At 46.2% G+C, this 27,327-nt stretch overlaps 1 protein-coding gene across 3 annotated transcripts in view; it reads right to left on the reverse strand.

Moving 5' to 3' along the window:
* The window catches only part of C15H2orf76 (chromosome 15 C2orf76 homolog), a 66,932-nt gene that overhangs the window by 6,847 nt on the left and 32,758 nt on the right, over positions 1-27,327 (reverse strand). For 2 of the 3 annotated variants that reach the window (XM_028893939.2, XM_037211476.1), the window contains exons 3-5: positions 22,815-22,865; positions 13,561-13,598; positions 7,782-7,863 (exon numbers count right to left, since the gene is read on the reverse strand). In XM_028893939.2, coding sequence (XP_028749772.1) covers positions 7,782-7,863; positions 13,561-13,598; positions 22,815-22,865 — 171 coding nt within the window. The remainder of the gene's footprint in view (positions 1-7,781; positions 7,864-13,560; positions 13,599-22,814; positions 22,866-27,327) is intronic. The other variant, XM_037211477.1, reaches the window with a different exon arrangement.

A 27,327-nucleotide genomic window follows, 5' to 3' on the forward strand; every position in this document is an offset into this window, starting at 1 on the left:
CTGTACTCCACAGAGTGCAAATATCCTTACTTATAAATACATAAAATTGTTACAAACACAAGCTTACAGGAAGCCAAATCATTATGTGTCAATTTTATGTGTCAAGTGATACTTTAAAATAATAAAAAACATGGTACAGCTCAGTAGTGCAATGCCTGCCAGTGTGTGCAAGGCCCTGAGTTTAATCCCCAGCATTGCTAGAGAAAAGGAAAACATAAATAAAACCTAAACGACAAATGTTAACAGGAACCAAGGAGGATGGGCTGAGGAGGTGGCTCCGTTGGTCGTGTGATGTCTGGCAAGCTTGAGGATCTGCTCTTCTTTATTTCATTCCTGAGTCCACTGGAGGGGTGAGGAGCCAGGCATGGTGGCCTGTGCTTGTAATCCCAGTGCTGTGACAGCAGAGGCAGGAGGCCCCTGCGGCTCACCGGCCAGCCAGCCTAGCCTACTTGATGATTTTCAAGGCTAGTGAGAGACCCTGTCTCAAAAAACCAAAGTGGACAGCTCCTGAAGAACGACATCTGAAGCTGTCCTCAGGGCTGTGCACTCACATGTGCACAGATGCACACCTGTCTGAACACACACACACACACACACACACACACACACACACACACACACACACAGCCCACAAATAAAGAAAGAAGCGTCGGTAGGTGTAGTGATATTGTGTTCCTCAAAATACTGTGCACCCTAATTAACTTATCTGGGGTCAGAGAACAGAACAGCCACTAGATATAGAGGCCAGACAATGGTGGCACTCACACCTTTAATCCTAGCATTCCAGAGGCAGAGATCCACCTGGATCTCTGTGAGTTCAAGGCCACACTGGAAACAGCCAGGCATGGTAACAAGAGCCTTTAATCCCAGGAAGTGATGGCAGGAAGCAGAAAGGTATATAAGGCACAAAAACCAGGAACTAGGCCTGGTTAAGCTTTTAGGCTTTGAGCAGCACAGTTCAGCTGAGATCCATTTGGATGAGGACTCAGAGGCTTCCAGTTTGAGGAAACAGGATCAGCTAAGGAAATGGCGAGTTGAGGTGACTGTGGCTGGTTCTGCTTCCCTGATCTTCCAGCGTTCACCCCAATACCTGGCTATAGGTTTGTTTTTATTAATAAGACAATTTAAGATTCCTGCTACAGGTAGGGGTGACTTCTGAGTCTGTTCTGGAACCCCAGCCTGCATTGCTGAGTCTTGGCAGCCACTGTGACAATGTTAATGTGAAGACAGCCACTGTGACAGTCAGGGAAGAAAACACAGGACAGGCAAGGGCCTGGATCCTTAAGGAAATGCAGACCCACACAGTGAAGCAGGGGAGCCAGAGACCTGCACAGTGTTTCTCTATGTAGGACGCCACCACCGAGAGCTTCTGGGTGGAGGCAGAGGGCAGGAAGCTGACGGCAGACGTGATACACAAAGTGAGAAGCAACCCCCGGGGAGTTGTGGGATTATTACAGAACCAAGGTTGGCAAGAGGCCTCAGATAATCGGTGCTGGCATGGCCCACCGTCACCGCTTTAACGTCTCACAGTAAAACACAATCTGCTCTGTGAGAGTCACTAAGCCGTGAATTCTTTCTCACAACAGGACAGATTCAAAGAGGACAGCGGGAACACAAAGCAAAATGAAAAAACAGAAAAAACAGCACTGCAAAACTTATTGGCACTTTTCCTTCCGAGGTAAATTAGTCCGTGAAACTTTACTTATTGAGGACAACCTTTAAGTTGTATAAGTTAAATGTCTTGGTGAAGCTCCCTCCTCTTCCCAGTAGTCAGTCCTATTTTTCTTTTTGATGTGTGTTGTGTAGGTGCCTGCAATATTGCATACATGTGCACACAGAGGCCAGGGGACGGGGTCAGTGTCCCGGTCCATCACTCCTCACCTTCCTTCTTCCAGAGGGTCTCTCACTTAACCTGGAGCTAGGGTGGCAGCCGACAAGCCCCAGTGATCTCCCGCATTAATCCCCCACAGCTCTGGGATTATAGGTGAATGACTGTGGCCATGCCCAAGCTTTTTATACAGGTGCTGGGGATGCGAACTCAGGTCCTCAGGCTTGAGCAACAAATCCTCTTACCCCTTGAGTGATCTTCCCAGCCCTAAAGCAAATCATTTTATTTATACAAGTCTGCCAACAAAAATGGGTGCTATTGTCAGGAATATACCACGGGAGGTATATACTGTACACTACTGTGTGGGATATGCCACAGGAGGTATATACTGTACACTACTGTGTGGGATATACCACGGGAGGTATATACTATACACTACTGTGTGGGATATACCACGGGAGGTATATACTGTACACTACTGTGTGGGATATGCCACGGGAGGTATATACTGTACACTGCTGTGTGGGATATACCACGGGGTCCCAGGAAAGCGGAAAGGCTGCAGAGGAACGGCATCTTGCTCTCTTCTCCTGGCTCTCCTCCCAGCCTTTCTTTTCCAACTCCTGCAGAAAGTCAGGATGACACATTTATCACACTGGCATTATTCCCATGGTAACTGGCTGTGATAGCAGACTGACAGCTTTTCAGTGAGATCAAGGAGAGGAGAGGAGCGAGTGCTGACTTTGAGTTTGTCTCTTAAACCTCCCCGAAGCCGAAGCAGACGCAGGCAGGGAGGAAAAGTCCCTAGAAATATCACACTTGACAACTCGACTCCCACATGTAATTTCCTCTGCTCTCGGGGGACTGCGTCCTCCCCCAGATATAACCAAGGCTTGCTCCCCAGAGGACAGAACACAGCTCTAGGAAATGGAGGAAATTGTTTCTAGGAAGGACCCACATGCTGCCTTGCCAGGTCTAGAGGGCATTTTGGGGATCCCTAGATCACTCCAGGGCCAGAGGTGACTCCATAAAAAGGATCTGATTTGAATCAGAGTCTGATCAAAGCCTTAAAACAAGAAGGGGCAAAATGCTCGCCTTGCCAGCATCAGGACCTGAGTGCCATCCTCAAAACCCACATTTTAAAAAAGGCCAGATGTAGTGCACACACTTGTAATCCTGGGACCCGGAAAGTGGACACAGGCAGTTTCCAGGGCTCACTGGCTGGCTGGTGTGTGGTCCTTCCTCCATACACACCTACAAACATGGATTATGTACCTTTTATTATTTAAAAATATTTAAATATTGTTATGTATGTGTGCGTGTGTGTTTGTGAGTAGGTATGTACGTGTGGGGGGGGGAGGGGTACAGGCGGTGGCCAGAAAGAAGGCATTCGATTCCCTGGAGCTGGAGTTACAGTTGTGAGCCACCCAGTAGGAGTCCTGGGATGCAGGCTCATCTTCTGGAAGAGCATCAAGCGCATGTAACTGCTGAGTCATCTGTTCAGTCCCATGTGTATGTTTTAAGTGATGATATCACACAATATATTTTTTATCCATGGGATAAATATCCACATCAGTGATTCAGACGAGGAACTGGAGAGGGAACCAACCCTACTGCCTTCAGAAGGTGGACCTGAGGAGGCATGCTCCTGTAGACTTAGAAGACTTAGGACACAGAAAGTGGTCCTCGACTACAGAGCATGAAAGGAAATGCATGCTCTCAGCAGACGTGCATGAGAAAGTCCTGTCCCACACTATCACCTACCTGAGGCTCACCAGTTTTATTCATGACTGCCAATCTTGTAATAATTGCTGGTGGTTCAAGGTCACCCGGATGGACACAGTGGACAGAAACAGGTTCTGAGCCCAAGCCCTGGGGGCCGGGGTGTACCCTCAGTTTCTTGGCTCTGCTATGCAGATAGCATCTCTTTCAGCATGTATTTGCTGCCCGAGCAATAGTGTGGAAGTATTTTTGACATTGTAACTGTTCCTTCAATCTGTACAGTTTTTCATTTATCTTTTCTGTACTAACTACAAGGTTGTTTGCATGTATGTCTATGTTGTATGTGTACATACACATGTGTGTTCAGGTGTGTGTGTGTGTGTGTGTGTGTGTGTGTGTGTGTGTGCATGTGGAGGCCAGAATTTGATATCAGAAATCTTCCTCAGTCATTTTCCACCTTATTTTTGTTTTTATTTTCAAATTTAATTAATTTTTAAAAATAGTGTGTGTGTTTGCACATGCTCATGCTCAGTGATCACTGAGGTAAGTAAGAAGGTATAAGAATTTGAGACATAGGAAGTTGTAAGCTGCCCAACATGGGTGCTAGGAACTGAACTTGGGTCCTCTGCAGGAGCAGTGTATAATTTTAGCCACTGAGCCATCTCTCCAAATCTTCCACGTTATTTGTTTGAGACAGGATTTCACTGAACTTGGAGCTCACTGACTGTTTAGCCTGGCTGGCCAGTGAGCCCCAGAGATCCTCCGGTGTCCACCTCCCCAGCACTGAGATAACAGAAGTGGGCCACCACACCTTGCTGGTTTTGTTGCCTGTCTTCCTCCCTCCCTCCCTCCCTCCCTCCCTCCTCCCTTTCTTCCTTCTTTCTATTTTAATGTGACTACTAGGGATTAAACTTGGGTTTTTACCCAGTAAACACTTTACCTATCACCTCTCCAAGTGCTGAAGATTTCTTCAGTCAGGCTATGTAGTAGGACAGGCCCATAGGGTCGAGGAAATCGGCTCAAACCAGTTGCCAAGGCATGCGCATAATGTACTTCCTTATGAGCCAACCTGGAGTCCGCCTGAGGGCCTAGCAACAGGAGCTGTCAGAGTTCCTGATTGTGGCCAGCCAATGAGGGATGGCCATGCAATGTCACACAGCTTGGGTGCTGGGAGGAGGGTATATAAGGCTTTCCCCATTTTGAACTCCCAGTGTCTGTATCATTGATGCCACGCCTTCTCACCCCTCCCCTGAGTGAGCCATCAGGATCCAGCAACAAGGCCAGCAACTTTTTATGTGTCATTGAACATACTCAACATACGGATTCATAGTTTGTTATTTTTCCTTTAGGTCTGTGTCTTAGTTAGGGTTTACACTGCTGTGATGAAGACCACGACCATAAGCAAACTGGGGAGAAAGGAGGTTATTTCGGCTTATAGTTTCACATCACAGTCCATCGTTGACGGAAGTCATGTCAGGAACTCAAGCAGGGCAGGAACTTGAGGTAAGGGCTGAAGCAGAGATCAAGGAGGAGTCCTACTTACTGGCTTGCTCAGTCTGCAACCAGCACCACCAGCCCAGGGGTGACACCATTCACGGTGAGCTGGGCCCTCCCACATTAATTATCAATTAAGAAAATGAATTGCAGGCCTGCCCAGAGGCCACTGCTGGGGGCATTTTCTTACTGGAGGCTCTTATTTCCCTGAATGACTTTAATTTATGTCAAGTTGACAACACAGTCTCTTTACCATTTTTAGGATCATATTATACATTTCCCCCTCTATACCCTCTCCTCTGAGGTCATGAACTCACATTTTTTATTAGATGACAAGATAGCAGTTGCTCCAAGCCTGACGTCCTAAGTTCCATTCCCTGGGACCCACATGGTGGGAGGAGAGAACCAACTTCCACAGGTTGTCCTCTGACCCCCATATGCTTACCATAGTGCATGCCACTGCACCCCCCTCGCACACGAACACACTTACATAGATGCATACAAAAAAAGAGTATAAAAATTTTTTTTGAGACAGGGTCTCACTATGTAGCTCTGGCTGTCCTGGAACTCACTCTGTAGACCAGGCTGGTCACTAACTCACAGAGATCCACTTGCTTCTGCCTCCCAAGTGCTAGGATTAAAGGCATGTACCCCAATACCTAGCAAGTAAAAAATACTTTAAAATTATTTTTACATTGTGACATTAATTCATCTAGAATTTCTTTTTAAGTAGAGACTGAGTTAAAGATTTAAAATTTATTTCCTAGAAACTCACATAGTTTTGGCTAATTCATTTCTCCTTTGTTTATTTGCAAGATGTCAACTTTATTATCTCAAAGTCTATCTCCTGAGTCCTTGAGCATTCTGTCTTCCTTCAGCAGGAGTGTGTCGTCATCCTCCAAACCCAACACAACAAAAATTTTACATTGTTTTTCACTGAGCTACTTGTCCACTCCCACATCAATGCCAGTCTATAATGTTCATTTTGGTGCTGGCTTTTAAAGCAAGCCAGCCTTCCCCCAGGCTCCAGAAGTCTCAATTAGACAAGTGCCCCTGCTATAAAAGCAGCATTTGATACACCAAGTGTCAAGTTAAAAAATCATTTCTCACGGGCACAAAATAAACGTTCAATATCTATTTGGTGGATGACTTCTTCCAAATAGCAAAAACATTAATTTATTATTTATTTATTTATAGACAGGCTCTCAGCAGATAGTCTAGATTGGTCTTGCACTGTCTGTATAACCCAGGATGACCTGAAACTCACGGCTGTCCAGCCTCAGCCTCCCCTGTGCCAGGACTAAAGGCACGCACCACCATGCCCAGAAAGAAGCCATTATAATTGTCCCAAATTTGATTTTACTTCCAGGGAACTTGATCCTGGATGAAGTTACAGAAAATAATATAAGCACCAGAGAATACAATTCCTGTGCACAATTCAGAGACAGAAAAAATGATTTTTAATTTCATATAACAATAAATCTACTGCATTCATAATATGAACAGACACTAATTACAGCAAATTGTGTAGACTTAACACAGATATCAACTTTATGATTTCATAACCCACCATTTATTTATTTGTGTCTCTGTGTGTCTGTGTCTGTGTGTGCAAGTGCCCATGCAGATGCAAGAGTTGATGTATGCAGAGCCAAAACAGGACATCAGTGGTCCTGCTTGCCATCTTATTCCCTTGAGGCAGCGTCTCTCACTGAACCCGTAGCTAGGCGCAGCCAGCAAGCGCAAGAGACCCTCCCATCTCCACCCCCACACTGCTGTGGTTACAGGTACTTACACGGCCACACTCCCCTTTTTTACAGGGGTGCTGGGGATCAAGTTCAGGTCCTCATGCTTGCACAGCAAGCTCACCTACCCACGGAGCCATCTCCCCAGCCCCTTGACCTATTATTTTAAATCCTGTTTCTGTGGAAAGATCAGTGTCAGGAATTCACATAAACCATGTGAATCCTTCAAAAGTGGATTCCTGGCATGCAGTGAAAGCGGCTCAACTGAACACCTGTCCAAACCGGCAACAACGAAACCTCACGGCTCCCCAGTGTAACCCTCACTGTCCACGCCTCTTACCTACTGTATACGGGGACTGACGGAGGAAGTGTGCGCTGGGACACTGTCTTGCTCTTGAACCACAGAGGTGTGTCACAGGCAGCAAGTGCCTTCTGCTTAGAACTCCTGCTCATATTCATGCACATATTGAAGGCCTAAGCAGACTAACACTGACATCTAATGGCCACACAGCATTTCTTTCAAATGGAACTGAACGCACATTCTAGGTTGAAAGGCTAAATCAGGTCATTTTCCCACTGTACACACCAGGCTTATAAATTCCACGGCTTGGCTGGCCCTGAGAGTCTTGAGTGACTCTCAGAAGTTACACTGCGCGTTGTACAAACAACATCTCATTTCATTATTCCACATTAGTTCCACTAGGTCCATTTCTCTCCAACGGCGCTGATGACAGTCGGCAGTCAGTGTACTAACAGCCTGTCAATCATTTACAATGACCCTCACCAGAGTTCGGAACGAACCTGCAAAGAACTATTTGCATTCTGCACATATGCAGAGCAAACTCCAGTGCCCTGGGTCAAACGATCAGCACGCACAGCATTCTCAGCACAGGGGCTTCACTTTGGGAGGATTCTCAGACACTTTCATCCAGGGGCCCTCGCTCACAGGCCGGGAAGCCCCGTGCCCCTCCATCCACCCCAGCCCTTCTTACCTACTCCTGAGTCCTTGAGCGTTCTGTCCTCCTTCAGCAGGAGTGTGTCGTCGTCGTCCAAACCCAACACAAGCTCATTTGTCTAGGAAGAAAGAAGCCCCACTTGATCAGGACACTGGGCCAAGACGTCCCAAGACCTGAGAGTAGTACTGGAGGGCCGGGAAACAGCTGAGTCAGAAAGTGTTCGCCCCGCAAGTACGAGGAGCTGCGTTTGGAACCCCGTGCCATGCAATCTCAGTGTTGGGGAGGTGGAGACAGGAGGACCCCTGAGCTCACTGACCAGCCAGCCCAATCAATCAGCAAGTCTCAGACCCAGTGAGAGACCCCGTCTCAAAGAGGAATGTGGATGAGACTGGAGAGATGACTCGGAGGTTAGAGCTTGCTGCTCTATCATGAAGACTGGAGTTTAGATCCCAGCACCACTCACAACACCAGTAACTCTAGCTCCAGAGGATCCGAGACTCTTCTGCACTCTACAGGCACCCTCCACACACACTTATACGTACATACACCCACATGGACACACGCAAATAACCAACAAAGAAATATTTTAAAAAGTAAAGTGGACAATAATAGAGGAAGACACCCAACACTAACTTCTGGCTTCCATATCCATGCACACATGTATGCACCCAGCATATACACGTGTACCCATCTATAACACACACACACACACACACACACATACACACACACACATACACAGAGCTGTTACATGGAGTCTCAGCAATAATCTAAGTCGTGTTAAATTCTACTATGGTAAGGAGATAACAGAGAAGATGCAGAATGTAGACCTACTAAGTGCTAATACTGTAAGCTACATTGTAGACGGTGCTACAAAGAGGCTTTGGAATCAAACTAGGGTTCCAAGGAATGTTCCCTTGGTGCCCAGCTCTGCAAACTTCTCCAATCAGAATACAGCTGTTCGTAGTCTATTCTAGTTCCCTATATGTGTGTGCATGAGAATGCATGGGTATGTGTGCAATGGAGGCCAGGAGCCAACGTTGGGTGGCTTGCTCAATCTCTACTCCGATGTATTTTTTGAAGCAGGGTCTATGGTGGTTTGAAAGAAAATGTCCCCCAAAGGGAGTGGCACTATTAGAAGGTGTGGCTTTGCTGGAGTGGGTGTTGCCTTGTTAGAAGAAGTGTGTCACCGTGGGGCGGGCTTTGAGGTCTTATTTATGCTCAAGCCACACCCAGTATCTCAGTTCACTTCCTGTTGCCTGCAAGATCTAGAACTCTCAGTTACCTCCCCAGCACCATGTCTGTCTGCATGCTGCCATGTCCCGCCATGATGACAATGGACTAAACCTCTGAACCGTAAGCCACCCAGTTAAATGTTTTCCTTTATGAGGGTTGCTGTGGTCATGGTGTCCCTTCACAGCAACAGAAACCCTAACTAAGACAGGGTCTTTCACTGAACCTAGAACTCACTGATTAGCTGGACTAGCTGGCATAAGCCCTGGGGAGCTGCCTGTCTCTGCCTCCCCAGGCTGATTACTGTGCTTGCCACAACACCTGGCCATATATATATATATATTCTTTCCTTTTACATATCAACCCCTGTTCCCCCTCCCTCCTCTTCTCCCACTCCCCCCACTTACCCCCATCCCACCCCTATTCCCTCCTCATAGAAAGTAAGGCCTTCCTTGGGTAGTCAACACAGGCTGTTATACCATGTTGGGGCCAGACCTAGGCCCTCCCTCCTGCATCAAGGCTGAGTAGAGCATTGCACCATAGGGAAAGGGGTCTAAAAAGCCAGTTTGTGTACCAGGGTAAGTCCTGGTCCCATTACACATCAAGCCATGCAACTTTCGCCCCCATTCAGTCCACAGTCCATGGGCTCCCATTAGCTTGGGTCAGCTATTTCTGTGGTTTTTCCCGTCATGATTCTGACCCCCCTTGCTCTTATAATCCTTCCTCCCTCTCTTCAACTGAAGCCAGGATCTTGGCCAAGTGTTTGGCTGTGGGTCTCTGCATCTGCTTCCATCAGCTACTGGATGTAGGTTCTATGATGACAATTAGGGTAGACACTAATCTGAGTGTACATCCTTAGCCAGCAGGGAAATGCAAGTCAAAACGACTCTGAGATACCATCTCACACCTGACAGAGTGACTAAGATAAAAAAAAAAAAAAAAAAAAAGATGACAGCCTATGTTGGAGAAGATGTGGAGCAAGGGTAATACTCTCCACCTGTTGGTGGGAATGCAATCTTGTACAGCCACTCTGGAAGTCAGTATGGCAGTATCTCAAAAAATTGGGAATCTATCTACCTCAAGACCCAGCAATACCACTCCTGGGCATATACCCAAAATATGCTCAACCACACCAAAAGGACATTTGCTCAATCATGTTCATAGCAGCATTATTTGTAATAGCCAGAACCTGGAAACAATCTAGATGCCCTTCAACAGAAGAATGGATAAAGAAAATGTGGCACATTTACACAATGGAGTATTACGCAGAGGTAAAAAATAATGACATCATGAAATTTGTCATGATGTCATTATGACAAATGGATGGAACTAGGAAAAAAAATATGCTGAATGAGATAACCCAGACCCAGAAAGACAAACATGGTATGTACTCACTCATAAGTGAATGTTGGAAGCAAGCAAAGGATTACCAAGCTACAATCCGCAACGCAGAGAAGCTAGGTAAAGAGGAGGACACATGGATCGCCCCAGGAAGGGGGGAATAGAGGGGAAGAGGTGAGAGGGGAAGGGAGGTAGGAACATGGGGGAGAGATGGGGAGGGAGAGCAATGAAAGAGATAACTTGACAGAGAGTACCATTAAGGGGAGGAGACATCTGCAGCTAGGGCAAACCCCAGGGACTCACGAGACTGTCCCCAGCTGAGACTCACAGCAATGGCGGAGAGGGTTCTCGCACACCTGCCTTTCTCTGTGGGTTCTGGGGACCTCAACCTTGGTCCTCATGCTTGTGAGGCGAACACTTCACTGACGAAATCATCCCCCAAGCCCCGTCCACCGTATTTCTGGAATATATCTGAGACAGACTCAACAGGAAGGTCTCTCCACTGCCAAACAGAAGCCCCACAAGCCAGAGGCCACGTTCCATGGATCATGAACTTCACTCAGTACAGACAGAGGGTCTTGAACTCCAGAGCACATTCACAAAAAAAAAAAAAAAAAATTCAACGCTTCATTAAAAAGTTCTTTTAGAACACAGAATCTAAACACAAAATCCCCCAAGCACATGGAGAGTGAAAACGGCAGTCTCCTGCCCCTACGCCCTAGCTACTGAGCTGTCCTCTGCAGAACCTGTACCTGGCCACGCGTGCTTCCTGACACCACTGACGTACGCGTCACACGTGTGGAGATGTGCCTGTAAACTTCGCTGTGCCAACAGAAATGCATCATGGGCCGTCTTCTAAAGTCTTACGGGTTTTCTCTCTTAAAACCATGGCTGTAGGGCAGGAGAGATGGCTCACCCAAGTAAGAGCGTTTTCTGTGCAAGCATGAGGACTTGAGTTCAAATCCCCAGCTCCCTCAAAAGGCTGAGGGTGCCTGTGACTTCAGTGCTATGTGGAGTGCAGACAGCAGTCGCTGGGCCTCACTGGCTGCCAGCCTAATTCCAGGCTCAGTGAGAGAGCCTGTCTGCGGGGAGTGTGGCAGAGAGTGACCGAGCAGGACCCGACTCCCTCCGCTGGCCACAGCACACACACAGGCACATATACACACACAGGGGTGGGATGGGGTGGGGGGCTACTGAGCTCCAGAGTCCATGGCTCTGCTTATTATAAAAGCCATGCTTGCCCCTCCACGATGGACTGGGTTTTAGGATATAAAATGATAAAGAAATAAATAACTCCCTCTCTCAAGCCTCTTTTGTGAGGTATCCTACCACAGCAAAGAGAAGAGTAACTAATAAGACATAAAACAAAACCATACCTCACCTTCTCTACTGTTCAGAAATCAGAATGAACACACTCCACGGAGAAGCCTGTGGTCAGACTGTGCTAGAACATTCTGGTGTCCATAAAAGGAACGGGTAACGGGTGCCACATGGAGTCTCAGACACGCATGGGTCCATGAGACACTGTCACGTTTTCATACGCAGCAAATGTCACCAGGTCCCTAACCTGACACCGGCTCACACTCTCAGCCACTTGCTCTGTGTCACCTGTGACACACATTTATCTGAAAGCTTGAGTTTACAACGGCACCAATGACTTGAGACAAAAATAAAATGAAATCAATTCATTGATAAATACTTCACTCAAAACTTGTTAGGGAGAGCCAGAGAGATGGCTCAGAGGGGAAAAGCACCTGAGGCCAGGCCTGAAGACCTCGATCCTTGACACCCACATGGCAGGAAAGAACAGACTCCTGAAATTCGCCCTCTGACCTTCACACATGCACTCACCCACATACACTTGTAATAAATAAATAAATTAATGAAAATGCAATCAAGATTTTTAAAGTTATAAAAATCCCTATGGCCCAGGCATTACACTCGATGACAGATGTAAGAAGAGGCTCGAATAATAACATGGTCCCTCAGGGCTGGGACGTAGTCCAGTCAGTCAAGTGTTTGCCACAAAAGTGTGCGGACCTGGGTTCAAAAGCTGGTCACGGTGGTGCAATCCCAGTGTTGGCAATGTGAAGAAAGGACAATCCTGGGGATAAGCCAGCCAGTGTAGCCAAATCATGAGCCCCGGGCTCAGTGAAAGATCCTATCTAAAAGATAAGGTGGAAGCCAGGCTTGGTGGCGCACGCCTTAAATCCCAGCACTCCCCAGGCACAGGCAGGCAGATCTCAGTGAGTTCAATGCCAGCCTAGTCTACATATCGAGTTCCAGGCCATGTGGACCCAGATAGTGAGACCCTGTCTCAAAAAACCACAATAAAAAGTGGAAAGCAATTAAGGAAGACACCCCATGTGGACCTCTGGTCTTCACATGCATGTTCACACCTGTCTCCATACACACGTGTAGATGCACATGTACACACAGACGTACACATGCCCGCACAAAGGTGTGTCCCTTATCCTTGAGCAGTTAATGTAAGAGTGAATTGACATGTCCAATGAGGAGTCTATGAAAGGTCACCGAGGCCCCAGAGAAAAGACGTTCCCATCCCATCTGAGAGGCACACCTTTGGTGGCAACATCATCAAAACCTCACACAAATATTCAAGAAGGTATGAATGAAAGCACAAACACATAAGCACACAGCTCTCCTCAGGTAAGCGGCACCCTGCAGGGGTGGGCGGGGCCTCTGTGACAGCACCCACCAGGGCTCTTGTGGCCTGCACCTGTACACAGAGCACCAGTGTTTGCTTCTGGGCCTTTGTTTCTGGTGCAGAATTAGGAGGTCAGGCTGCCTGCCGGACAGCAGGTCACAGTCCACACACGAAATGCTGCTTCAGCTTAGTCTCTGAGACAGTGTCTCCTGAACCTGGAGCTCACCAGTTCAGCTAGGCTGACCTGGCTCAGCTGACTCCCCTGTCACCCGGTCCCGGGGCTGAAATTACAGCTGTGCACCACTGCATCTGACTTTCATCTGGGTGCTGGGGAACCAAACTCAGGTCCCCACACCTGTAAGGTAAACACTACTAACTGGGTCATCTCCCAGCCCCTATTTTCTTTCCTTTTAATGGGAAAGGAAGGCTGTAGAGAGCACTCCTCCAAAACATAATTCCTATAGTAGGAGATTTTAGACACACACCTCCATTTGCATACTCCCCATTCCAACAACACTGGTGAAGCTGGTGTCCAGAAACCCCACCCACCAGAAACCCCGCCCACAGACACACCTTTGCTTTGTGAGCTTGATGAAGAATCTTTAGTGTATCTGAAAGAAAAAGAAAACGAGTTCTTGGTTCACACAGATTTGTCGAAAACCTCTGTTGTAATTATTAGATGAGAAACTGGAAACACGGAACCCCTTTCTTTACAAACACACCTATTTAACATCTGCCCTACTATAAGAGAAAACGCACTTTAGCAAACCATTCAAAGTGCAGCATGCAGAAGTGGGCTCCATGGTAGACGCTCGCCTGGCAGAGGGAGGTCCCAGCAGGAGCGAGGAGGGACCCCAGGAAGAAACCAGAGAGGAGGGAAGGGAAGACAGAGGAACCAAGAGGGAGGAAGAGGAAGAGGGAGGGAGAGACACACAGACATTTGAAATCGGTAAGTGCACAACCTTTTGACACTGAGTGATACAAAACTGTCATCTATAAGTTCATAATCAGGAACCTCGGAATTACCAAAAACAAATCCCAGAAAGTTTTACAAGCTTTTAAGTTAGTGTCACTTATGTACTGGGTTCATGAGGCCTGTGGGTCAGGCATGTTCGTGTGGGTTCAGAGCTTAGGCTTTGACATGTAACCACGGGGCAGCAGAACTGGAAGTCTCAACAGCGAACACAACTCCGTTTTATCTTCTAGAGCCGCTAAAAGCCAAGAAGGAACAATTAAAAAAAACCCACATATGCACTCGGGAGGCAGAGGCAGGCGGATCTTTGTGAGTTCGAGGCCAGCCTGGTCTACAGAGCGAGATCCTGGAAAGGCGCAAAGATAGAGAGAAACCCTGTCTCAAAAACAAAAAACAAAACACACACATATAAATCTTAAATTAAGACACAGTGACAGGCAGGCATGGTAGTACACATCTTTAATCCCTGCACTCAGGAGACAGAGGCAGGCGGATCTCTATGAGTTTCAGGCCAGCTTGGTCTACAGGGCGAGTTCTGGCCAAGGCTGCATGGTGGGACACAATGAAGAAAAGTGGCTTTAAAAAATCACTAATCCCTTGGGGACAGTTACAAGGCCTTCAGAATTCAAACATTATCTAAGCTCAGTGGTCATGTGAACACACCAATGCCCAAAAGACACAATATCTATTATTCATTTTGTGTGTATTTATGTGTGTGCATGGTGTGTATGTATGTGTATGGGTGCATAGATGTGTGTGCCTGTACATGCATATATGTGTACATGCATGTATGTACGTCTGCATGTGTGCACAGGTGTATGCATGTATGTATGGGTGCATGTACACGTTTGTTCATAGTATGCATGTTGCATTTACATGCACAAGGAGGCCGGAAGTTAATGTTATGTATCTTCCCCTATTGCTCTCCACCCAGCATTTAGAGACAGACTTGTACTGAACCTGTAAGCGTTGAAACTCAGATGGAAAGGTATCCTCGCGGGCGGCAGCCCAGGAACACCACCATGTCACTTTGCAGCTTACAGCTCTGCCCCAGGGAAAGGTTTTCCCAATACAGTGTAACAGCCCTGCTCCAGCAGGGGAGGTTTCCCCAGGCAAAGTTGTTACAGCCCTGCTCCAGCAGGGGAGGTTTCCCCAGGCAAAGTTGTTACAGCTCTGCTCAGGTCCAGAGAAGTGATACAGCTGGGCTTGGCTAGGGAGAAAGTGTTAGAATTCTGTTTCACTCCAGCTCAGGAGAAAGTTTAATAACTTTCTACATACATTTCAATACAGCCAGGCTTCTCTCCAGGAAAAGTGTCACACTGCTCAACAAACCCACTCCATTCCGTAACTGCTGGCACTGAAACCAGGCCATCCTGCATTTTTGCCACACACTCTCTCTCTACACTTGGGTGAAACTTGAACCCTGAATTCTCCACTATCTATCTGCATGGTTGAAGATGTGAACTCTGAGCTTCCTGATCAGGCCCTGCTGCCATGCTTCCGCAGCCGCCATTATGGACTCTCCGTCTGGAACCACAATCCATATAAACTCCTGCATTTACAAACATTTTACAGACACCCCCCCCCAACTCTAAGATAACCAGCCCCTAGTTATACAGCAGACACAGGCATTCTGCATACTTGAATTCTAAAAGTTTCTGGTTCTCTGCTTCATTTTCTAAACCATTTAATTACTGTATTATGATTAGTGTGTAGTTCTATCTGAAAAAGCTCAACAGTACACTAAGTCCCACTCTACTGGCTACACTGTAATAAAGGATCTGTGACACTCAATCCCACTCTACTGGCTACACTGTAATAAAGGATCTGCGACACTCAATCCCACTCTACTGGCTACACTGTAATAAAGGATCTGTAACACTAAATTCTGTTCTATGGTTACATTGTAAAAAAGAATCTGTATGAAAAGCAGGGTCTTTTGAGCACACCTCAGCGTAGCTAGGTCATCATAGGGTCTGTCATCCAGTGAAGAATGGCACTGTGTAAGGGCACTTGTGGCTCTTCTGTCTTCCTCAAGCACCAGGCTTGGACATGGTGCACATATACATGTGAGTAAACACTCATTGTCTTAGTTAGAGTTTTATTGCTATGAAGAGACACCATGACCACGGCAACTCTTATAAATGAAAACAGTTCATTGGGGTGGCTGGCTTACAGTTCAGAGGTTCTATCCATTATCATCATGGCGGGGAGCATGGCAGCATGCAGGCAGACATGGTGCTGAGAATCTTGCAGGCAACAGGAAGTCAGCTGACTCACTGGGTGGTATTCCAAGCATAGGAAGCCTCAAAGGCCACCCTACATACATACTTCTTCCATCAAGGTCACACCTCCTAACAGCGCCACCCTTTGGAGGCCATTTTCTTTCAAACCACCACACTCATACACTGTGAAGTACTCATTATCTCCAACAGTTAGGTTGGGGAGAGGGATCAGTCAGTAAAGTGACTAGCTGTCCAAGCAGGAGGGCCTGAGGTCCATCCCCAGAACCCACGTAAAAAAGCCAGGTTTAATGGCACACACCTGTGATCCCAGCACTGGGGAGGTGGAGACTAACAGACCCCTGGAGCTCATTGGCTGGCCAAGTCCAGCTGAGTAAGTGAGCTCCAGGTTCAGCGAGAGACCCTGTCTCAAAATAAATAAGGTGGATAGTGCTAGAGGAAGATACCAGATGTCAACACATACTTGCATATATGTACACTCCCCCACACATATGTACACATACAAATACATACACACATAAACACACAAGAGAGAAAGAGGAATCAACTTTCAATTATCTATTGCAATCTTTTTTTTTTTAGTTATTTTTATGTGCATTGGTGTTTTGCATGCATGTATGCCTGTGTGAGCATGCCAGATCCCCTGGAACTGGAGTAACAGACAGTTGTGAGCTAGTACATGGGTGCTGGGAATTTGAACCCAGGTCCTCTAGAAAAGCAGCCAGTGATCTGAACTGCTGAGCCATCTCTCCAGCCCACAATCTTCTTTATTATTGCAATTTTAACACTATTTCAGCACCCTAGGACCATAACGATAGATTCTTAAACTATTTCTTGTGTGTGTGTGTGTGTGTGTGTGTGTGTGTGTGTGTGTGTGTGTGTTGGGGTTGGGGTTCTCTCCTCCCACCACATGGGCCCTGGTGATGAGACTGAATTGACAAGGTGAGGAATAAGTGCCTTTACTCGCTGAGCCAGCTCACCTATAACTCTTGTTTTTTGAGCTAGCTCTGGCTACCCTGGAATACACTATGTAGACCAGGGTAGCCTCCAACTCACAGAGACCTGAGTGCTGGGATTAAAGGTGTGCGCCACCACATCTAGCTTAAACCCAGACTCTTAAGGAATAAAAATAAATATAGCCTAAGTAAAATATGAGCATCATCAGGAATGCAAACATGCCAAAAAAAATTTCACAATAGACCCAGAAAAAGAAGCAAACGTGACTTTTAGATTACCTACAATTCTGAGTCTTCCACTGCATTCTTTTTCGTCACTAAAAATCCATGTCCATCTAGTATTTGAGACAAGGGGGACCCCAACAGTAATTTATTTTAAGTAAAGAAGCTTGGGGTCTGTAGACTCCACCTGCAAAATTGTATTCTGAACTTATGAGCATTATCCATGACCTATATATTTTGTTAAAAAGATTTTTAAAGATTGTGTGTGGGTTCATGTACAAGTACATGTACATGTGCCTTTATGTGGAAGCCAGCAATGAACCTTGGGTTTTGTTCTCCAGGTGATATCCACCTTGTCTTTTTTTTTTTTTTTTTAAGATTTGTGTGTGTGTGTGTGTGTGTGTGTGTGTGTGTGTGTGTGTGTGTGTGTATACTCATGCTCATACACACAAATCATATGTGTGGCGTGCTCACACAGGCCAGAAGAGGACACGGACCTGGAGCTGGAATTACAGGCGATTGTAAGACACTAGGACCAGTTGCTTGGAACTGAACTCAGATCCTTTTCGAGAGCAGTGCACACTCTTAACTGCCGAGCCATCTCTCCAGCCCTCCCCAGTCTGCCCTGCAGCTCTCCATGTGAGCAAGGCTGACTAACCAGCAGACTCCAGGAACCTGCTGATCCCCACCTCCTCAGTGCTTAGCATCACAAGAGCCCACCACCAGGCTGGGCTTTCACGTGGGTGCCTGGCATCAAACGAAGGTCCTTATATGTGCAAAGCAAGCGCTTTACCAAATGAGCTGCTGTTTAATGCAAATGCATATTTTAGATCTGTTTTCTATTATGTGTACATGAGAGGATATATATGTACCATGCAAGTGCCTGGTGCCATCAAAAGTCAGAAGATGGCATTCGATACCCACGGAACTGTAGTTGAGGATGGCTGAGCAGACACATCTATTCTGGGAATCAAACCTGGGTCCTCTGCAAAAGCAACACATTCTCTAACTGCTGAGGAACCTCCCCAGACCCTAATGGGAAATAACGCTCCAGCAGGCTCAGCAAACCACAATCGGGGAAGCTACATTTTCTTAGCAGGGCAAAATGGTGTGAACAGAAATTTTCACCCAGATTTTTCTCTTCAACAGAAATTGGCAAAACCAAAGAAAGTAAAGAAAAATGTCACTTCCTCTACAGTGATGTCCTCAGTGTCTCTGACTTTGGGGTGGTTTGTTTGGTTGTTGGTTTTGCCTGGGTTTGATTTTTGTTTGTTTGTTTGAAACAGGGTCTCAAGTTGCCCAGGATGGTTTTGAACTTGCTGTGCAGCCAAGGCTAGGCTTGAACTCCTGGTCCTCCAGCTTCTAACTCCCCGAGTGCTGGCATTGCAGACATGCTTACTTTGACTTCTTAAAAAAGTTCCCCCAACACACTTTATTAACAAAAGCATCTTTCTTTAATAAAAAGTCCTTGAAAAATGCCAACTTCATAAATATGTCATCCCAGGGCTAGGGAGATGGCCTGAGGGTAAGAGTGGGTGCTGCCCTTCGGAGGACTAGGAAGGAACCCATGCTGGGTGGCCCACCATCACCTGAGACTTTACTTCAGGAGATCCGATACTCTCCCCTGGCCTTCACAGGAACACACACACATAGAATCCACCCACAGAGACACATACACAAATAAAGATAAATCTTTAAAAATTATATCCAAATAGGGTCTGTAAAAGTGGCTCAGCAGGTAAGAGCACTTGCTGCTCTTGCAGAGGACCCAGGTTTGGTTCCCAGCACACAAGGGATGGCTCACGACTGTTAGTAACTCCAGTTATGGGGGGATCTGTCACAGCTTCTGTGGACACAGTATATACATGGTATACACACACACACTCATACACATAATCACTACCACAGAGAAAATGGAGTTCTAAATGTTTAAAGTAAAAAAAAAAATACTATTGTGTATTTGTGGAGTATTTAACATGTTAGCCCATGCATTGTTAAATTTCATACTACATCAAAAACACGCCAGGCTAGCCAGGTGTAGTGACACACACCTTTCATCCCAGATTTCAGTAAGCAGAGACATGCAGATCTCTGTGAGTTTGAGGCCAGCCTGGTCTACATAGAGAGTTCCAGATCAGCCTGGGCTACATAGAGAGACTTGGTCTCAAAACAAACAAACAATAAATAAAATTTAAAGACTCACACACAAGGCTTAGCAGAGTGTACAGAAGTCAGGATTTCTGTGTGTCCAAACTCATGGTAGCTGAACCCCCGGGACAAATAGCTGAATCGACAGCTGTAGACCCTGATTATATAGGGGGAGAGCCTCAGGAATCACTGCGGCTGTAAGAACGGGCCCTTTCGCCCAACAGCACAGAACCAATGACCAGCAGGAGCGAACCTGCCGCTGCCCCCCGACTTCACACTCGGTGCGCTGTTCCGTTGCCACAAGCCAGACAAGTACCAGGTGACCATGGCAGGTGACAGCTGGCACCAAGCCTTTCCTAAGCGAGACAAAGCAGTGGACTGTTCCTCAGCCAGACCCAGCCAGAGAGCGTCTCCACACCTGTCGGGGTCCAGGGCCTCTGCAATTCCTTCCTAGGTTCCTGTCTGCTCATCTGAACATGCGGAAATGCTATGATGCAAGGGGTTAATGAGACAGAGGAATCTCCGTGACGTGTTCTCTACCCTAAAGAGACTTATGGTTGTACTATCTTCTTTGAGAGAGAGAGAGAGAGAGAGAGAGAGAGAGAGAGAGAGAGAGAGGAAACCAGAGGATAACTTCGACTGTCCTTCCTTGGGAGCCACCCACCCTGTTATTTATTTACTTATTTTTGAGACAGAATTTCTCACGGGCCTAGAGCTCACTGGTTACATTAGGCTGCTCTGGCCAGCAGGTCCCAAGAACACACCCGACTCCACCTCCCCGTCTCCGGGATTACACACCTGTGCCATTGTGCCCAGCATGTTGATAAGGGTTCGGGGATTGAATTTAGGTCTCATTCTTGTCCAGGAAGCACTTAGCCAAACGAGCCACCGATAGCTGCCCAGATCTGCTTTCATTGTTTTAAGTTATCTTTTAAGAGAGCTGACATTGCACACTTTTGCCTTCTCTCTCTCTCTCTCTCTCTCTCTCTCTCTCTCTCTCTCTCTCTCTCTCTCTCTCTCTCACACACACACACACACACACACACACACACACATACTCACACACAGACAATATGCAAAAAGGGAAACTATATGTAATTTGCAGGTGGATTCAAGCTTAAGATTTGAGATTCTATTCATGGCATTCTCCTTAAAAGCTGTGAAAGCCACAATGAAGAAGTCTCATATTTCCCTCAATCATGCTTTTGACTCCTTTTCTGCTTCAATCCTGAGTGTGCAAATGCTTGAGGTCTCCTGAATCTAAGTACTTTCCACTCAGTGCCTCTGCCTCCTGCCTGACCGCCTCTGCAACCTCACAATTAGACTATGGTATTAAAATGCAGGCCCACGTAGATTGTGATTTAGAAAGACTGTAGGTCATTGATTGCCCTATCAGACGGGAACGGAATGAAAAGCCTCTCTGGAAAATGACTTAAGGTAATAAAAAATTTACACTTTCAAATGTCTGTCCTAATTAGCAGAAATATTTATTGGATGCATTCGTCACTTTCAAGCAGGGCTCTCAAATTCAAGTTTGCTCAGTACCACTCCACTGAGGATGAGGGGCTAGATGGTCTTTATAACAAATAATGACACATAGCCTCTGGCTTTATTACAGTATTTTTACTTTTTATTGTATTTTATTTCTTTTGTGTGTTTGTTTGTGCATGTGTGCCAAGGTAGAGAACAACTTGTGAATTTGAGTTCTTTCTTTCCATTATTTGTGGATCCAGAGATTAAACTCGGGTTGTCAGGATTGGCAGCAGGTGCTTTTTTCTTTTTTTTTTTTTTTTTTTATCTATCTGCTTCTGAACACCATCCCACCAGTCTTTTCTATCTATCTATCATCTATCTATCTATCTATCTATCTATCTATCTCTATCTATCTTATCTATCCTATCTAACTCTACTACTCTATCTTAATCTTTATCTATCTATCTATCTATCTATAATCTATCTATCTATCTATCTATCCTATCTTATATCTTATTATCTTTTATCTTTATCTATCTATCTATCTTATCTTATCTATCTATCTATCCATCTATCTACCTACCTACCTACCTACTTACTTAATCTATATTACTATCTTATCTATCTACCTACCTACTGATCTTATCTATCTATCTATCTATCTATCTATCTATCTGTCTGTCTGTCTATCTATCTATCTATCTATCTATCTATCTATCTATCTATCTATCTATATGATGGGGTCTCATGTATCCCAGGCTGGCCTTTACAGCTTGCTTTATAGCTAAGGATGAATTTGAACTTCGGATCCTCTTGTCTCCAGCTCCCAGGGGCTAGGGGATTGCCCACCTTCTGCAGCAGTGGGGGTCTCACTGAAGGCTCTCTGCATACGCGGTAAACACTCAAACAACTGAGCTTCACCTCAGCTCCTGTTACTGGATTTTTAGGTCACTAATTGCAGCATATAAAATGAGCATGTTCAAGTTATTGGCATTTAAAATGCTAAACCACTTCTTTTGAGATAGAGATGCATCCCAGGTTGGCCTTGAACTCCATTTGTAGCTGAGAATGACCTTCAACTCCAGATTCTCCTGTCTCGCCTCCCTGCTTGATTACAGGTGTGCACCAGCACACTGGATCACAAGTGTGCACCAGCACACTGACTGGATCACAAGTATGCACCAGCACACTCAGTTTTATTTGGGTCAGGGATGAAACCCAGGGCTTCCTGCAACTGTAAAACCTCCTGATGGAGTCACATCCATAACCCTAAAGACTTCTTTTCATTTTTGGTCCCTGCCATTTTTTTTTTCTTCTTTGATTACCTGGCAAAGAAACCTCATTTACAAAGAGTTTTGCCAAGCAAGCCATTCCTCACAAGCATGCTACTTTCCTACACAATTACAATTGACTTTCACAGCACGTTAGACTCCTGTACTCCTTAGCAAACTTCCATACTAATGTGTGTGTGTGTGTGTATGATATGTATTCATATTGCCAAAGACCCTCAAAAGCATCTCTGATTCATATGCTAAGCAAACATCAATGATATAAAAATAATAATGGCTCATACATGCATAATAGTCCATGAGTATACATAGTTTATACTTGTATCATATACATATATTAGTGCTGGGATCGAACCAGGGTCTTGCCCATTCTAAGCACACATTCTTCACTAAGCTATGCCTCTTGCCCCTCCAAAGTGACTTTAATTTATAGTAAATTAACTTTTGAACACCACATTTGAATTCATGCCAACAAAAATAATGCAGTTATATATCTTTTTAAATAGTAAGAAAAAGTGGTTACCATATTTGTAATTTCTGAGTGGTGGTGGCAGGCTGGTCCTCAAAGGGACATCTGCAAGAGAGAATGATGATTTCTCATTACAAAATATTCAATAGGATGCTGAGTCTTTCAGCTGTGGCCAGATTCTTTCCCCTTTTTCCTTTCCTTAAACAGAGTCTCATGTAGCCCCAGGGTGTCCTTGAACTCCACATGTAGCCAATAATGATCTTGAACTTCTGATTCTCCTGCCTCCACCTTCTGAGTGCTGGGATTACAGGTGTGTTACCATGCCTGGTTTACATGGTGCTAGCATGGAACTCAGGGCTTTATGCATGCCAGGCAGGCACACTCCCAACTGAGCTACATCTCCAACTACAGACTAAGCTAATTTTAAAAATTAGACAAAATGAAGCTAATGCAGCATCAAAATCCAGGGGCCATCTACCATAAGGAAACCATCCCTGAGATGCTGAGCTGGTAGCCACTGAACTGAGAATTCAGCGGAACTATTGAAAGAATGATTCCTGGGAACGGTGAGAAGGTTCAGTCAGAAAAAGTGGCTGCTCCACAGCATGAGGATGTGGATTTGGATCCCCAGAGCCCACAGAAAACGTCAGAGAAGAGTGGTATACTTCTGCACCCCTGGCCCTGGGGAGGGAGGGGACCAGCTGCCATCCTAGCCCCATAAGTGGGCTTCAGCTTCAGTGACAGACCTTTCTCCAAACATGAAGGTGGAGAATGACCAAGGGAAGACACTGGACATTGACCTCAGGCCTCTACACAAATGTGTGCTCACTTAAATGTGCACCCAAACACACATGTTGCATACATGAGGCCCTGGGTTTCCATGCCAGCACTGCATAAACTGGGCATGGTGATACACGTCTATAGTCCTAGTACTTGGGGAAGTTGAGGCAGGGGGATTAGAAGTTCAAGGTCATCTTTGGCTACACAGAAAAGTTTGAGTCTAGCCTGGGCTACATGAAATCCTGTCTCATAAAAATAAATCATTATTTTTCTCAAGATTTATTTTTATTAATGTTAATTATGGGTATAGGGGAGGGTATATACACATGACCACAGGTGACTACAGAGGCCTGGGGGTTGGATCCCCTGGAGCTGGAGTTTTAGGCAGTTGTGAGCTGCCCACCATGGGTGATGGGAGCCAAACTTGTGTCCTCTGGAAGAACAAGAAGACCCTTAGCCTCTGAGCTGCCTTTCCAGCAGTTTTCAAAAACAAACAGTATACAGGCTAGAAGGAGAGACGGTGGGGAGAGAAGGGGAATCCACATCAGGCTTGGCCACTGAGGGCAGATCAGACGCTGTGCCCTGAGCCAGACGATGGACTCCCTGAAAGTGATCAGGTGAAGAATTGGTCCTGATGCTACTGTCGTGTGGAGACACAGAGAGAGGGGGTGATGGCCAACACACCTTCCTCTGCACCCCCACTCTGCTGTCATGGCCACCCACAGCCCCATGGGCACTAGCTCCCTGGATGCTGGTATAGCCATGCTGGTTTACCTGAAATGTCTCCATTCTCTGCTAATTCATAAATCCCTGTCTTCTCAAATCTTGCATAGAGACCACAGTCTGCTTTTCTCACTGTGCGGTTACTATCTAAAAATCATCCCTGGTGTGTGGCAGGCACTCAGAAACCCTCCAGAAGGAGAAACACTGTCAACCCCTTCACCTGGCAGTTGTGAGCACCAAGGCTCCAACGAGGTAATTAGTGACGCCTGGTGGCTGCGGGCTGGAATATCTTGTACCAAAAATGAAACACTCAACACACATGCATGTGTCTACATGTGCACACATGCCAGGAATACCAACTGAAACCAAACACCAGGGCTATAATCATGCAAGCAAGTCAAAATAAATATAAACATAAATAAACTCATTGTTAATACAAATGATACAGAAAGCCCACCTTCAGGGAGTGGGCAATAACCCCTGCTCTTCAACTACAGACTGTGCACAGAAGTAACTTCCAAGTCTCCTGTGACACAAGCTGGCCTCCAAGTCCCTAAGTAGCTGAGGATGACCTTGAACCCCTGATTCTCCTGCCCCCACCTCCTGAGCGCTGGATTACAGGTGTGCACCACCACACCCAGTTCATGCAGTGTTTAGGACTCAAGCACTCTAGCATCTAAGTGACGTCTCTAGCACCCTGGGCTCACGTTCACGGCTACACTTTCCCACATACTCAGTAGAAACAGGTCGTCGTCACGTCGCTGCTGTGGCTGGTGAAAGGTCAAGCAGGCAGGCCTGAGCATCTAGCTGTGACAGGCACCACCATTCTGTCACAGTTACTGTGAATGAATCATTCTATGGTACCTGGGAGGCGAGGAACAGAGCGACCCAGGGAACTACGACTTCCTGTGCCACCATAGCAACCTGAAAAATCACATCTTATTCCTGAGGACTTCAAGAGGGTCCCATCCTGCCTGACAAAGAACATCACGCTCTTGCTGCATTGATGCCAAGAAACACGAGAGCCCTCGGCATCCATGGAGACGTGAACACGCGGGCCGGGAGACGTCTCAGCAGCAGGTAAACGCACCTGCCACCAAGCTTGACGGTCTGTGTTTAATCCCTGGGACCCACATGGAAGGGGACAATGACTTCCTCCTCCACACACACACTGCGGTACACACATGCACATAGACATGCACAAGCAGGTTGACATGTACATGAACACATGTACACACAGAGAGAAAATAAATAAAATGTATTAAAAAGTGATAAAAGAATTTGAAAATAACTGTAGAAATCAAACTTCAAGTACGCTGAGGAATGACTTTCAAGAAGCAGGCCACTCTGTAATTGGCACTGGAGGTGACCAGGACATGCCATCCCAATATATGATGCCTACCTGGCACAAGGATTGTTTGGAGCGAAAAGCTGATGCCTCATGCTCTCTGCCCTCCGCTTGCCTATGACAAAGCTACACCTTTTCTCCCAGAGCCATCTTAGGAGGCTGTTATGCCCCTCATCAGCCTGCAGGGGGCATCAGAGAGTGCCATACCACAAAGCTTCAGCAACCCCGCCTTTTCTCCCCCCTGGTCCACAAGCTTCCACCCCTAGGTATCCAAAGTCGGCTTCCTTGTCCGGGCGCTTCTCTGAGAATTTTTCACTCCCTAGGAATCCCACACACATGGCGTGCACTCAGCAATAACTCCTGCTGGGTTTCTCTTGTTTATCTGTCTCTTCCAACTGAGAACTTATGAGGCTGGAACCAGGGCAGATGGCTCAGTAGGTAATGCACGTGCTTGTCCTTGCCATGCAAGTGTGAAGACCTGATTGAATCCTGAGTCCACGTCAAGCCTGGCATGGTAGTACACGTCCATAATGCCAGAGCTACAGACAAATGAAAGGCAGAGAATCGCCAGAAGCAGAAGACACAAAACACCCTGTCTCAAATGAGATGGAAGGCGAGGACTGACATGGAGTTGTCTGCTGACTGCCATGTGTGCTCTGTGGCACACATGTGTGTGTGTGTGGGGGTGGTGCATACACACAGGCACACAGCATACACATACGGATTTTTTAAAAGAACTTAAGAGTGGGGAAAAGTTACTCCCCCCCATTAACATTATTTCTTAGTATGAAATATCAATACCCCCTACTAATAAAGAACATGGCAACAGATAGCTGATAGTGTGGTGGTGCACGCCTTTAATCCCAGCACTTGGGAGGCAAAGACAGGTGGATCTCTGAGTTCAAGGCCAGCCTGGTCTACAGAGTGAGTTCCAGGACAGCCAGGGCAGCACAGAGAAACCCTGTCTTGAAGGCAAAAAAGAATACGGCAACAAAACTTTATACTCTAAGCGTAAGTCAGAAGTTAATTTGTGAGCTACTTTAACTACAGCAAAGGAACCTGTCACCAAACCAAGTCCATTCATTCACCTCTCACAAAGAGAGCCAAGGAATTAGGGTGAGTAGTTAGAGCGAGGAAACAGTTTACTCACAGGTGGAGAGATGGCTCAGCAGCTAAGAGTCCTTGATGCTCTTGCCGAAAAACCCAGGTTCAGCTCCCAGAACCCACATGGCAGCTCACAACTGTCCATCACCCCGATTCCAGAGACTCTAGTGCCCTCTCCTGGCCTTCATGAGCACTGCATGCATGTGGTAAACATACTCACATAAAATAAAATTTAAAAATCTTTATAAAAATATTTACTCAAGATGCCTATAAAACCAGCAAGACAACAGGCCAATACCTTGGAAAAACACGTCAATTTTTAAAGTATTTTATTTATTTACTGTGTATCATTGTGGACACGCATGCCATGGTGCACTTTTGGTGGCCAGAGCAGTCAGCTCCCTTTTTCCACCACGTGGATCGAACTTGGGTCCTCGGGCTTGGTGTCAAGTGCTTTTATCCATTAAGCCGTCTGAGCGGTCTGAAAAAACACGTCTTCACTCAGTGTAAGTGAGGCTAGGGAAGAGCAGAGGGCTTACGTAAGGGGAGAAGAGAGGCTGCACATTCTTAGGCCCCGTCCCCAAGGAGTGGAACGGACGGGGCCGTGAAATC

Source organism: Peromyscus leucopus, chromosome 15, assembly GCF_004664715.2.
Source record: "Peromyscus leucopus breed LL Stock chromosome 15, UCI_PerLeu_2.1, whole genome shotgun sequence".
NCBI lineage: Eukaryota > Metazoa > Chordata > Mammalia > Rodentia > Cricetidae > Peromyscus > Peromyscus leucopus.